We start from the raw sequence: 13578 nt of genomic DNA on the forward strand, positions 1-13578 counted from the left end.
AGCCCCATGTGGGACTGTATTGGCTTTAACCTGAATTGCTTGTATCTACCCCAGCGCTTCAGTACCGGGCCTGGAAAATACCATTAAAAAAAAAATCCTGTGTTAAGCCCTGGGGTAGATTCACTTAAGGATACTGGATACAGTCCCTAGACTGCCTGAAAAACAAACAAATGGATTTTGGAGCAAATTAAACCAAAGTGGTCTTTGGAAGGCCAAATGATTCGACTTAGATGAACATATTTTGGAGTACTGATTCTCTGGAGAAGATACTAATGCTAGGAAAAGTCCAGGGAAAACGTGGAAGAGGCAGACCAGCAGTGAGATGGACAGAGGCCATAATGACGATAACAGAAGAAGTGTGAGCCCACTGTTGGGTAGGGACCGTCTCTATATGTTGCCAACTTGTACTTCCCAAGCGCTTAGTACAGTGCTCTGCACACAGCAAGCGCTCGATAAATATGATTGAATGAATGAATGAATGAAGTGTGAGAAAGGTTGAGGATTATGGCAGAGGACAGGACGTTCTGGAGAAAGTAGATCCATGGAGTCCCTATGAATCAGAAAACACTCGATGACACTTAAGAATAATAATAATAGATACACGTGAATTAGGTTGGACACAGTACCTGTCCCGCACGGGGCTCACAGTCTAAGTCTATTTTACTTGTACATATCTATTCTATTTATTTTATTTTGTTAGTACGTTTGGTTTTGTTCTCTGTCTCCCCCTTTTAGACTGTGAGCCCACTGTTGGGTAGGGACTGTCTCTATATGTTGCCAACTTGTACTTCCCAAGCGCTTAGTACAGTGCTCTGCACACAGTAAGCGCTCAATAAATATGATTGATGATGATAAGAGGGAGAAGAGGAGAACTGAGGTACCTAGATGTGACCTGCCCAAGGTCACACAGCAAGCAACTGACAGAGCTTGGAGTAGAACCCAGATCCTCCAACTTCCAGGCCCAGGCCCTTTCCGCTAGGCCCCGCTGCTTCTTTAAATTTGAAATTATGAATTCCGGTTTTGAATCCTTCCCTGTCTCACACAAACGAACCCCAGGTCTCTTCTAAATCTGAACCGATCGGGCCTGAGAGTTCTTCGCACTCAAGTTGGATCCGAGAAGCTTTTATCTGCAGAAAGAGAATCAAGGATGTCCCAGATTTTCCATTCAGGAGCGTCCTTTCATTCCGGGTACACTGACCTGGTTTTGTAGCTGCGGATTCAGCTGGAATGGTGAAAGAAGGAGAGATATACTTTGCTTGATCATATTATGGTTTAGGGAGCACAAATAACTGTAGAATGAGAAATTCAGGAGTTAATTTTTGGGAGTTTTAACTCACCGGGGAGTTTCATTTCTGGGAAGCAGCGGTGGCCTAGTGGAACGCTCACAGGTCCGAGAGCCGGAGGACCTGGGTTCTAATTCTGGCTCCGCCACATGTCTGCTGTGTGACCTTGGGCAAGTCACTTCGCTTCTTGGTGCCTCAATTCCCTCATCTGTGAAATGGGGATTCAATACCTGTTCTCCCTCCTACTTAGACCGTGAGCCCCATGTGGGACCTGATTATCTTGTATGTATCCCAATGTTTACAACAGTGGTTGGCACTTAGGAAGCGCTTAACCAGTACCATAATTATTCATTATTAACAGTGCTTGACACATAGTAAGGGCATAAGAGAGGTTTTGAGGTTTTGGGGGAGCAGCGTAGCTCAGTGGAAAGAGCAGGGGCTTTGGAGTCAGAGGTCATGGGTTCAAATCCCCGCTCCGCCACTTGTCAGCTGTGTGACTTTAGGTAAATCACTTCACTTCTCTGTGACTCAGTTACCTCATCTGTAAAATGGGGACTAAGACTGAGCCCCCCGTGGGGCAACCTGATCACCTTGTAACCTCCCCAGCGCTTAGAACAGTGCTTTGCAAATAGTAAGCGCTTAATAAATCCCCCTTCTAGACTGTGAGCCCCCCTCTAGACTGTGAGCCTGCTGTTGGGTAGGGACTGTCTCTATATGTTGCCAACTTGTACTTCCCAAGAGCTTAGTACAGTGCTCTGCACACAGTAAGCGCTCAATAAATACGATTGAATGAATGAATGAATGAATAAATGCCATTACTATTATTTTGATCTAAACTGATACACATCTGTCTACTTTTTTTTGTTTTGTTGTCTGACTCCTCCTTCTAGACTGTGAGCCCGTTCGTTGTTGTGCAGGGACCGTTTCTATATGTTGCGAACTTGTACTTCCCAAGTGCTTAGTACAGTGCTCTGCACATAGTAAGCGCTCAATAACTGAATGAATGAATGAATGAATGAATGAATAAGACATGCCATAATAATAAGAACAAGGCACCTGTTCTCCTTCCCCCTCTGCCTATGAATCCCAAATGGGACAGGGCCTCTATCCAGTATCCAGTATCCAGTGAAATTCACTTCACTCTCAGCCCCACAGAACTTATGTACATGCACATGGAAAGTAGTGGAGTATAGTGGATAGGGCACAGGCCTGGGATTTAAAAGGTCATAATAATAACAATAATAATAATAGTGTTGGCATTTGTTAAGCGCTTACTATGTGCAAAGCACTGTTCTAAGTGCTGGAGGGGATACAAAGTGATCAGGTTGTCCCATGTGGGGTTCACAGTCTTCATCCCCATTTTACAGATGAGGTAACTGAGGCTCAGAGAAGTTAAGTGACTTGCCCAAGGTCATACAGCAGACATGTGGCGGAGTTGGGATTCAAACCCATGACCTCTGACTCCAAAGCCCATGCTCTTTCCACTGAGCCACGCTGCTTCATGGGTTCTAATCCCGGCTCTGCCACGTGTCTGCTGTGTGACCTTGGGCCAATCACTTCAATTCTCTGGGCCTCAGTTACCTCATCTGTAAAAAGGGGAGTGAGACTGTGAGCCCCATATGGGACAGGGACTGTGTCCAACCCGATTCAGTTGTATCCACCTCAGTGCTTAGTACAGTGCCTGGCACATAATATGCACTTAACAAATACTGTAATAATAATGATTATTATTATATCCCAAGTTTATTTACATTAATTCCCATCTCTCCCTCTAGACTGTAAGTTCACTGTGGGCAGGGATTGTACCCTACCAACTCTTTTGTATTAGTACAGTGCTCTGCACACAGTAAGTGCTCAATAAATACGATTGAATGAATGAATGAATGGAAGTACTTAGTACAGTGCTCTGCACAGAGTAAGTGCCTAATTCATTCATTCATTCAATCGTATTTATTGAGCACTTACTGTGTGCAGAGCACTGTACTAAGCACTTGGGAAGTACAAGTTGGCAACATATAGAGACGGTCCCTACCCGACAACAGGCTCACAGAATAGAAGGGGGAGACAGACAACAAAACAAAACATGTGGATGGGTGTCAAGTCATCAGAATAAGTAGAATTAAAGCCAGATGCACATCATTAACAAAATAAATAGAATAGTCAATATGTACAAGTACAAGAAACAGAGTAATAAATCTGTCAAATTTATATACAGGTCCTGTGGGGAGGGGAAGGAGGTAGGGCAGGGGAGGTAGGTGGGGGGAGAGGAAAAAGGGGGCTTAGTGTGGGAAGGCTTCCTGGAGGAGGTGAGCTCTCAGTAGGGCTTTGAAGGGAGGAAGAGAGCGAGCTTGGCGGATGAGGGGAGGGAGGGCATTCCGGGCCAGGGGAAGGACGTGGGCCAGGGGTCGACGGCGGGACGGGCGAGAACAAGGCCCAGTGAGGAGATGAGCGGTGGCAGGGGAGTGGACGGTGCGGGCTGGGCTGGAGAAGGAGAGAAGGGAGGGGAGGGAGGAGGAGGTGAAGTGATGGACAGCCTTGAAGCCGAGAGTGAGGAGTTTTTGCTTGATGCGTAGGTTGACTGGTAGCCACTGGAGATTTTCGAGGAGGGGAGTGACATGCCCAGAGCCTTTCTGCACAAAGATGATCCAGGCAGCAGCGTGAAGTATACCACTGATTGATTGCTATCCCCACGTGGGACAGGGACTGTGTCCAACCTGATTAACTTGCAGCATGGCTCAATCAATCAATCAATCAATCAATCAATCGTATTTATTGAGCGCTTACTATGTGCAGAGCACTGTACTAAGCGCTTGGGAAGTACAAATTGGCAACACATAGAGACAGTCCCTACCCAACAGTGGGCTCACAGTCTAAAAGGGGGAGACAGAGAACAGAACCAAACATACCAACAAAATAAAATAAATAGGATAGAAATGTACAAGTAAAATAAATAAATAAATAAATAAATAAATAGAGTAATAAATATGTACAACCATATATACATATATACAGGTGCTGTGGGGAAGGGAAGGAGGTAAGATGGGGGGATGGAGAGGGGGACGAGGGGGAGAGGAGGGAAGGGGCTCAGTCTGGGCTCAGTGGAAAGAGACCGGGCTTGGGAGTCAGAGGTCATGGGTTCAAATCCCTGCTCAGCCGCTTAGCTGTGTGACCTTGGGCAAGTCACTTAACTTCTCTGTGCCTCAGTTACCTCATCTGTAAAATGGGGATTAAGACTGTGAGCCCCACGTGGGACAATCCGGTCACCCTGTATCCCCTCCAGAGCTTAGAACAGTGCTTTGCACATAGTAAACGCTTAATAAATATCATTATTAACAAATATAATAATGATAATCTTGAAAGAGCTGAACTCCTATAATAATTATAGCTTGGTACACAATGAGTGCTTAACAAACATTATAATAATAATAATAATAATAATAATAATAATAATAAACATAAGCAGTTCTGGTAGGAAGTAGACTTACTTCAGAAAGTCTTCTTGAGACTCATCGTCCAAATCCTCTCTAGGATGACGAAACAAGGTTCGCCCCTCTTCTTCTTTTTTAATTTGCAATATTTTCTTTCTGTTTGCGTTTTCCTTCTTCAGGATGCTGAAATATCCTTGGCCTTGCTTTACTGAGTTGATCATCTGCCTACCGAGGAAAGACTGAGTTTTAGAATGGAGTGCCTTATCATTCATTCATTCATTCATTTAATCATATTTATTGAGCGCTTACTGTGTGCAGGGCACTATACTAAGCGCTTGGTAAGTACAAGTCGGCAACATATAGAGACGGTCCAAACCCAACAACGGGTTCACAGTCTAGAAGGGGGGAGACAGACGACAAAACATGTAGACAGGTGTCAAAATCGTCAGAACAAATAGAATTAAAACTATATGCACATCATTAACAAAATAAATAGAATAGTAAATATGTACAGGGAAAATAGAGTAATAAATCGGTACAAATATACAAGTGCTGTGGGGAGAGGAAGGAGGGAGGATGGGGAGGAGGAGAGGAAAAAGGGGGCTCAGTCAGGGGAGGCCTCCTGGAGGAGGTGAGCTCTCAGTAGGGATTTGGAGGGAGGAAGAGAGCTAGTTTGGCAGATGTGTGGAGGGAGGGCATTCCGGGCCAGGGGAAGGACGTGGGCCGGGGGTCGATGGCGGGACAGGTGAGAACAAGGTACAGTGAGGAAGTTAGTGGCAGAGGAGCGGAGGGTGTGGGCTGGGCTGGAGAAAGAGAGAAAGGAGGTGAGGGAGGAGGGGGCGAGGGGATGGACAGCCTTGAAGCCAAGAGTGAGGAGTTTTTGCTTGATTATCATAAGTATGGCATTTGTTAAGTGCTAAGCGCTGGGGTAAATACAGAATCATGAGGTAGAACATGGTCCCTGTCCCACATGGAGCTCAAGGTCTAAGTAGGAGGGAGAATGGGCAATGAATGCCCATTTGACAGATGAGGAAATTGAGGCTCAAAAAAGGGATGTGACGATCAAAGTCACATTGCAGGCAAAGCCCGTAGTTGGGTAGGGACCGTCTCTACATGTTGCCAACTTGTCCTTCCCAAGCGCTTAGTCCAGTGCTCTGCACACAGTAAACGCTCAATAAATACAATTGAATGTATGAAGTAGCAGATCCGGGTTATTTTATTTTGTTAATATGTCTTGTTTTGTTGTCTGTCTCCCCATTCTAGACTGTGAGCCCGCTGCTGGGTAGGGACTGTCTCTATATGTCACCAACTTGTAATTCCCAAGTGCTTAGTCCAGTGCTCTGCACACAGTAAATGCTCAATAAATATGATTGAATGAATGAATGAATGAATGATCAGAACCCAGGTCCTCTGACTGTCAAGCCCAGGCTCTTTCCATTGAGTCATGCTGCTTCCTGTGATGCTTTTGGGCCCATATAATTGTGCCATTTCTCCATATCAGAAATTATATGTTGCCAATTTGTACTTCCCAAGCGCTTAGTACAGCGCTCTGCACATAGTAAGCGCTCAATAAATACGACTGATGATGATGATGATGAAATCAGGGTTGGATTATCCCAGAGTTCATCAGGACTTGTACCTGAAAGCCTGGGTAATGTCCTGCTCGGTTCCAACAAATCCATCAATCAGTGGTATTTACTGAGCACTTACTATGTGCAGAGCACTGTACTATACACTTGGGAGAGTACAACACAACAGAAATGGCAGGAACGGAAACAGAAATGGCAGAAACAGAAACGGGAGAAGCAGCGTGGCTCAGTGGAAAGAGCGCGGGCTTGGGAGGTAGAGGTCATGGGTTCGTATCCCACCTTCCCCACATGTCTGCTGTGTGACCTTGGGCAAGTCTCTTCACTTCTCCGTGCCTCAGTTCCCTCATCTGTAAAATGGGGATTAAGACTGTGAGCCCCACATGGGACAACCTCATCTCCTTGTGTTCCCCCCAGCGCTTAGAACAGTGCTTTGCACATAGTAAGCGCTTAACAAATACCAGTTAAAAAAAAAAAATGGCAGACATGCTCCGTGCCCATAATGAGCCAGGAATTGGAGTCGTGGCAGTTTCCTGCCATGCTCCAGCCCTCCCCCAATCCCTGACAAATAATAATAATAATTACATTAATAATAACAGAATTCTTTAAGCGCTCACTAAGTCTCAAACACTGTTCTAAGCCCTGGGATAGATACAAATGAATCAGGACAGATGCAGTTCCTGTTCCACAGTCTAAGTAGGAGGGAGAACAGGTAGTGAATCCCCATTTTACAGATGAGGAAACTGAGGCTCAGAGACATTAAGTGCTTTGTCCAAAGTCACACAGCGGACAAGTGGCGGAGCCGGGATTAGGACCCAGGTCCTCTGAGAACCCCCAGGCCTGGGCTTTTTCCGTAAGAAGTGTGGCCTACTGAATTCCCTCAGGATGGCCCTTCATGGAAATGTGCTTGGCCTTTGGGCAGGACTTAGTCTGACCCTGCTTCCCAGCTAAAGGTGGTTAGTTAAGCACTGTGCTTTGCATCATCATCATCATCATCAATCGTATTTATTGAGCGCTTACTATGTGCAGAGCACTGTACTAAGCGCTTGGGAAGTACAACTTGGCAACATATAGAGACAGTCCCTATCCAACAGTGGGCTCACAGTCTAAAAGGGGGAGACAGACTTTGCACACAGTAGGAGCTCAATAAATACGACCGATTGATTGATTTTGATGTCCAAGTTAACTTCTCTCCCGCCACAGCTTCACCTCTGAAACACTGTAGGCTCCTTGTCTCCTCAACAAATATTAGTACCTAGCATTTTGATAATAATAATCATCATAATAATAATAATAATGGCATTTGTAAAGCAGTTACTATGTGCAAAGCACTGTTCTAAGTGCCGGGAGGATACAAGGTGATCAGGTTGTCCCATGAAGGGCTCACAGTCATAATCTCCATTTTACAGATGAGGTAACTGAGGCCCAGAGAAGTGAAGTGACTTGCCCAAAGTCACACAGCTGACAGCTGGCAGAGCCGGGATTTGAACCCATCACCTCTGACTCCAAAGTCCGGGCTCTTTCCACTGAGCCACACTGCTTTGATGGTATTGATGCCTGTCTACTTGTTTTGTTTTGTTGTCTGTCTTCCCCTTCTAGACTGTGAGCCCAATGCTGGGTAGGGATTGTCTGTATCTGTTGCTGAATTGGACTTTCCAAGTGCTTAGTACAGTGCTCTGCACACAGTAAGCACTCAATAAATACTATTGAATGAATGAATGAATGAATGAATTAGTAGTTCCTTTTGGGGCACAGGGTCTTTCTGGAGATGACTGGCTTAGAGAAGCAGCGTGGCTCAGCGGAAAGAGCCCGGGCTTTGGAGTCAGAGATCGTGGGTTCAAATCCCAGCTCCACCACTTTTCAGCTGTGTGACTTTGGGCAAGTCACTTCACTTCTCTGTGCCTCAGTTCCCTCGTCTGTAAAATGGGGATGAAGACTGTGAGCCCCCCGTGGGACAACCTGATCACCTTGTAACCTCCAGTGCTTACAGCAGTGCTTTTCACATAGTAAGCACTTAATAAATGCCATTATTATTATTATTAGGCTGGCAATTAAGTGCCCTCAAGCTTCCTGTCTGTGGCGAATTTATCTTTTCTGTCACCGCGATTCCCGAGGAGTAAGCAGAAGGCTGTCAATGATTTCTGTCAGGGCCTAGGAGACAGAAGGAAGGGCATTCTGGTATTAAGGGGCTGGGGAAAGGAAAGCAAGGTGGTGTCCACTTGAGATGGCAGGGGTAATCAATCAATCAATCATATTTATTGAGCGCTTACTGTGTGCAGAGCACTGTACTAAGCGCTTGGGAAGTCCAAGTTGGCAACATATAGAGACGGTCCCTACCCAACAGTGGGCTCACAGTCTAGAACGGACTCTAGACTGATGAGAGGAGACTGTGAGCCCACTGTTGGGTAGGGACCTGTCTCTATATATGTTGCCAACGTGTACTTCCCAAGCGCTTAGTACAGTGCTCAGCACACAGTAAGCGCTCAATAAATACAACTGAATGAATGAATGAATGAGAAGAGGAGAGAAGATGAACCTTGGTGGGGAAATGGATAAAGCCACACAGATTAGTCCTGAGGGCTTTCTTTAGAATGAGCAAGTAGAAAGTGGCAACTGAGATCCAATCAGTCATATATTCATTCAATTGTGTTTACTGAGCATTTATTGTGTGCCGAGCACTGTACTAAGCTCATGGGAGAGTGCAATATAATAATAAACAGACACATTCCCTGCCCATTTAGTCTAGAGGAGGAGACTGATCCATTTCAGACCAAGTTGTTTTCTGTCAGGGCTGAACTTCTCCACCTCTGCATCTGACCAGTTGCATGATGCAGCTTAGTTTTTTTTTCCCCTTTTTTGTGGTATTTGTTAAGTGCTTACTATGCGCCTAACACTGCTCTAGTTCATTAGGTCGGACAAGTTAATTAGGCCAGACACAGTCCCTGTCCTGTATGGGGCTCGCAGTCTAAGTAGGAGGGAGAACAGGTATTGAATCCTCATTGGAAGTGAGGAAACGAAGGCATGGAGAAGTGAGGTGATGTTCCCAAGGTCACACAGCAAGCAAACTGGTAGAGCAGGGATTAATTTTTCATCATTCATTCATTCATTCAATCATATTTATTGAGCACTTACTGTGTGCAGAGCACTGCACTAAGTGCTTGGGAAGTACAAGTTGGCAACATATAGAGACGGTCCCTACCCAACAGTGGGCTCATAAATCCATCCCACCCAGATCCTTAAAACTGAAGCGACATTTGCCTGGTAGTCAGTAATAATAGTAATAATAATAATAATAATAATAATAATAATAACGATAATAATAATAAATAGTAATAGTATTTGTTATAATAATAATGGTATTTGTTAAGCACTTACTATGTGCCAAGCACTATTCTAAGCTCTGGGGTTTATACAAGGTAATCATGTTGTCCCACGTGGGACTCATAGTATTCCTCCCTATTTTACAGAAGAGGGAACCGAAGCACAGAGAAGTGAAGTGACTTGCCCAAAGTCACGCAGCTGACAAGTGGCAGAGGCGGGATTAGAACTCATGACCTCTGACTCCCAAGCCCGTGTTCTTTCCACTAAGCCACACTGTTATGCACTTACAGTGTGCCAAGCATTGTTCTAAGCTTTGGGGTGGATACAAGGTAATCAGGTTGGATGCTGTCCCTGTCCCATATAGGGCTCACAGTCTTCATCCCCATTTTCCAGATGAGGTAACTGAGGCGTAGAGAAGTGAAGTGACTACCCAAGGTCACACAGCCGACAAGCGTCTGAGCCAGAATTAGAATCCATGATCTTCTGATTCCCAGGCCCCTCCTCTATCCTCTACGACCTGCTTGAGACCTTACCCTGTGCAAAGCACTGGCCTTCAGCAACCTGATTTGCTTGTATCCACCCCAACACTTAGTACAGTGCTTGGCACATAGTAAGCGCTTAACAAATACCATTATTATTATTACAATAGAATTGGTAGACATTTTTCCTGCCCTAGAGGAACATTTGATCAGCCGTGTGCAGAGCACAGTTCTGAGGACTCAGGAGAGTGTACAATACAACAGAGTTAGTAATGATAATAATAATAATAATAATGGCATTTATAAAGCACTTACTATGTGCAAAGCACTGTTCTAAGCGCTGGGGAGGTTGCAAGGTGATCAGATTGTCCCACGGGGGCTCCCAGTCCTCATCCCCATTTTCAGATGAGGTCACTGAGGCCCAGAGAAGTTAAGTGATTTGCCCAAAGTCACACAACTGACAACTGGTGAAGTGGGATTTGAACCCATGACCTCTGACTCCAAAGTCAGTGCTATTTCCACTGAGCCACGCTGCTTCTCTATTCTCATTCAATCGTATTTATTGAGCGCTTACTGTGTGCAGAGCACTGTACTAAGCACTTGGGAAGTACAAATTGGCAACATATAGAGACGGTCCCTACCCAACAGTGGGCTCACAGCCTAGACTCCTGCTCTCAGGGAGTTTACAGTCTATTGTGTGCGAAGTACTGTACTAAGCACCTGGGAGAATGCAGGAGAGTAAATAGACATGATCCCTGCCCTCAAGAAGCTTAAAGTCTACTGTGCACAGAGTGAGCTCTAAGTGCTTACAGAGAAGCAGCTAGGCGTAGTCGATAAAGAACTGCCCAGGGAGTCAGAAGGTCATGGGTTCTAATCCCGGATCTGCCATTTAATAGTAATAATATTAATAATTATGGTACTTGTTACATGCTTACTATGTGTCAAGCACTATTTTAAGTGCTGCAGTAGATTCAAGTTAGTCAGGTTGGACACAGTCCCTGTCCCACATGGGGCTCACACTCTTGTCTGCTGTGTGATCTTGGGCAAGTCACTTCTCTGGGTCCAAGTGACCACATCTATAAATTGGGGATTGAGACTGTGAGCCCCACATGGGACAGGGACTGCATCCAACCCGAATGGCTTGTAATAATAATAATAACGATGGCATTTGTTAAGCGCTTACTATGTGCCAAGCACTGTTCTAAGTGCTGGGGGGATGGATACAAGGTAATCAGGTTATCCCACATGGGGCTCACAGTCTTCATCCCCATTTTCCAGATGAGGTAACTGAGGCACAGAGAAGCGAAGTGACTTGCCCAAAGTCACACAGCTGACAAGTGGCGGAGTGGGATTAGAACCCATGACCTCTGACTCCCAAGCCCGGGCTCTTTCCACTGAGCCACGCTGCTTCTCGTATCCACCCCCACGCTTAGTACGGTGCCTGACACGTAGTAAGCGCTTAGCCAAGACCACATTATGATTCTCCTCAGTGGAAAGAGCCCGGGCTTGGGAGTCGGAGGTCATGGGTTCTAATCCTGGCTCCGTGACTTGTCAGCTAGGTGACTTTGGGCAAGTCACTTCACTTAAGGGGAAGCAGCGTGGCTCAGTGGAAAGAGCGCAGGCTTGGGAGTCAGAGGTCGTGGGTTCTAATGCCGCTAGTCAGCTGTGTGACTGTGGGCAAGTCACTTCACTTCTCTGTGCCTCAGTTCCCTCATCTGTGAAATGGGGATGGAGACTGTGAGCCCCATGTGGGACAACCTGATCACCTTGTATCCTCCCCAGTGCTTAGAACAGTGTTCTGCATATAGTAAGCGCTTAACAAATGCCATCATTATTATTATTATTATTCTCTGTGCCTCAGTTCCCTCATCTGTAAATGGGGATTAAGACTGTGAGCCCCTCATGGGACAACCTGATTACCTTATATCTCCCCCAGCGCTTTAGAACAGTGCTTGGCACATAGTAAGCACATAACAAATGCTGTCATCATGACTCTCATTATTAGGGCCCTGAGAACAAAGCCGGACACTGAACGATCACCAGGCCATTCGGAGAAGATTTGGCCATCCCATGGTTCTTCCTGGCGGAGCTCAAGGGCTCCCCTGATGCTATTCAGGCACTTTGGAAAATACTTAATATTTGAGCAAATTTCCATTTAATTCCCATGCACTTTCCTTTCACTTTCTTCCTCATTACTGTCGATTACCAGTCTATTTGGGTAAAGAGCTATTTGCAGGGTGGGGGTGGAGGTGGGAAGGGAGCTGTGTTTTCTCTTAAATCTGGCTTCTGTCCCTCATTGATTCCGGAGTGGCATTGGTCCGGATTCTGATTCTGCAGTGAATCAATCAATCAATCAATCATATTTATTGAGCGCTTACTATGTGCAGAGCACTGTACTAAGCGCTTGGGAAGTACAAATTGGCAACACATGAAGAACGTGGCCAGGGACCTGGGGGATCAAAATGATTCATTTCACCAAGCAATGCCGAGAAGAAACGGCTGGAACCTGAGTAGAAGCAGTGTGGCCTAGTGGATAGAGCCTGGGCCTGGGAGTTAGAAGGGTCTGGGTTCTGATCCTGGCTCCGCCACTAGTCTGCTGAGTGACCTTGGGCAAGTCACTTCACCTCTCCGGGTCTCAGTTCCCTCATCTGTAAAATGGGGATGAAGACTGTGAGCCCCTTTAATCCTATTTGTTCGGACGATTTTGACACCTGTCTACATGTTTTGTTTTGTTGTCTGTCTCCCCCTTCTAGACTCTGAGCCCATTGTTGGGTAGGGACCATCTCTATCTTTTGCCGACTTGTACTTCCCAAGCGCTTAGTACAGTGCTCTGCACACAGTAAGCACAAAATGAACGACAGGGACTGTATCCGTCCCGATTCTCTTGTAATAATAATAATGATAGCATTTATTAAGCATTCCTATGTGCAAAGTGCTGTTCTAAGCACTGGGGAGGTTACAAGGTGATCAGCTTGTCCCACGGGGGGCTCACAGTCTTCATCCCCATTTTACAGATAAGGTAACTGAGGCACAGAGAAGTTAAGTGAGTTGCCCAAAGTCACACAGCTGACAATTGGCAGAGCTGGGATTTGAAGCCATGACCACTGACTCTGAAGCCCGTGCTCTTTCCACTGAGCCACACTGCTTCTCTGTATCTACCCCCAGTGCTTAGTAGAATGCTTGGCACATAGTAAGCACTTAACAAATACCATTATTATTATTATTATTGAAGGAGAAGTGTTTTGAGAAGGGCTCTGAGAATAGGGAATGCGGTGATTGGGCAGTCAGTCAGTTAACTGTATTTATTGAGCACCTACTGTCATTCATTCATTCAATTGTATTTATTGAGCACCTACTGTGTGCAGAGCACTGTACTAAGCGCTTGGGAACTACAAGTCGGCAACATATACTTACAGTGTGCAGAGCACTGTATTATGTGCTTGGTAGAGTACAAGGAGCAATAGAACAGACACATTCCCTG

At 45.6% G+C, this 13578-nt stretch overlaps 1 protein-coding gene across 1 annotated transcript in view; it reads right to left on the bottom strand.

The window, feature by feature from the left end:
* CCDC60 (coiled-coil domain containing 60) overlaps positions 1-13578 on the bottom strand; it is a 189706-nt gene that overhangs the window by 53106 nt on the left and 123022 nt on the right. The window contains exon 4 of the mRNA XM_038763713.1: positions 4769-4936. Coding sequence (XP_038619641.1) covers positions 4769-4936 — 168 coding nt within the window. The remainder of the gene's footprint in view (positions 1-4768; positions 4937-13578) is intronic.

Source organism: Tachyglossus aculeatus, chromosome 21, assembly GCF_015852505.1.
Source record: "Tachyglossus aculeatus isolate mTacAcu1 chromosome 21, mTacAcu1.pri, whole genome shotgun sequence".
Taxonomy (NCBI): domain Eukaryota; kingdom Metazoa; phylum Chordata; class Mammalia; order Monotremata; family Tachyglossidae; genus Tachyglossus; species Tachyglossus aculeatus.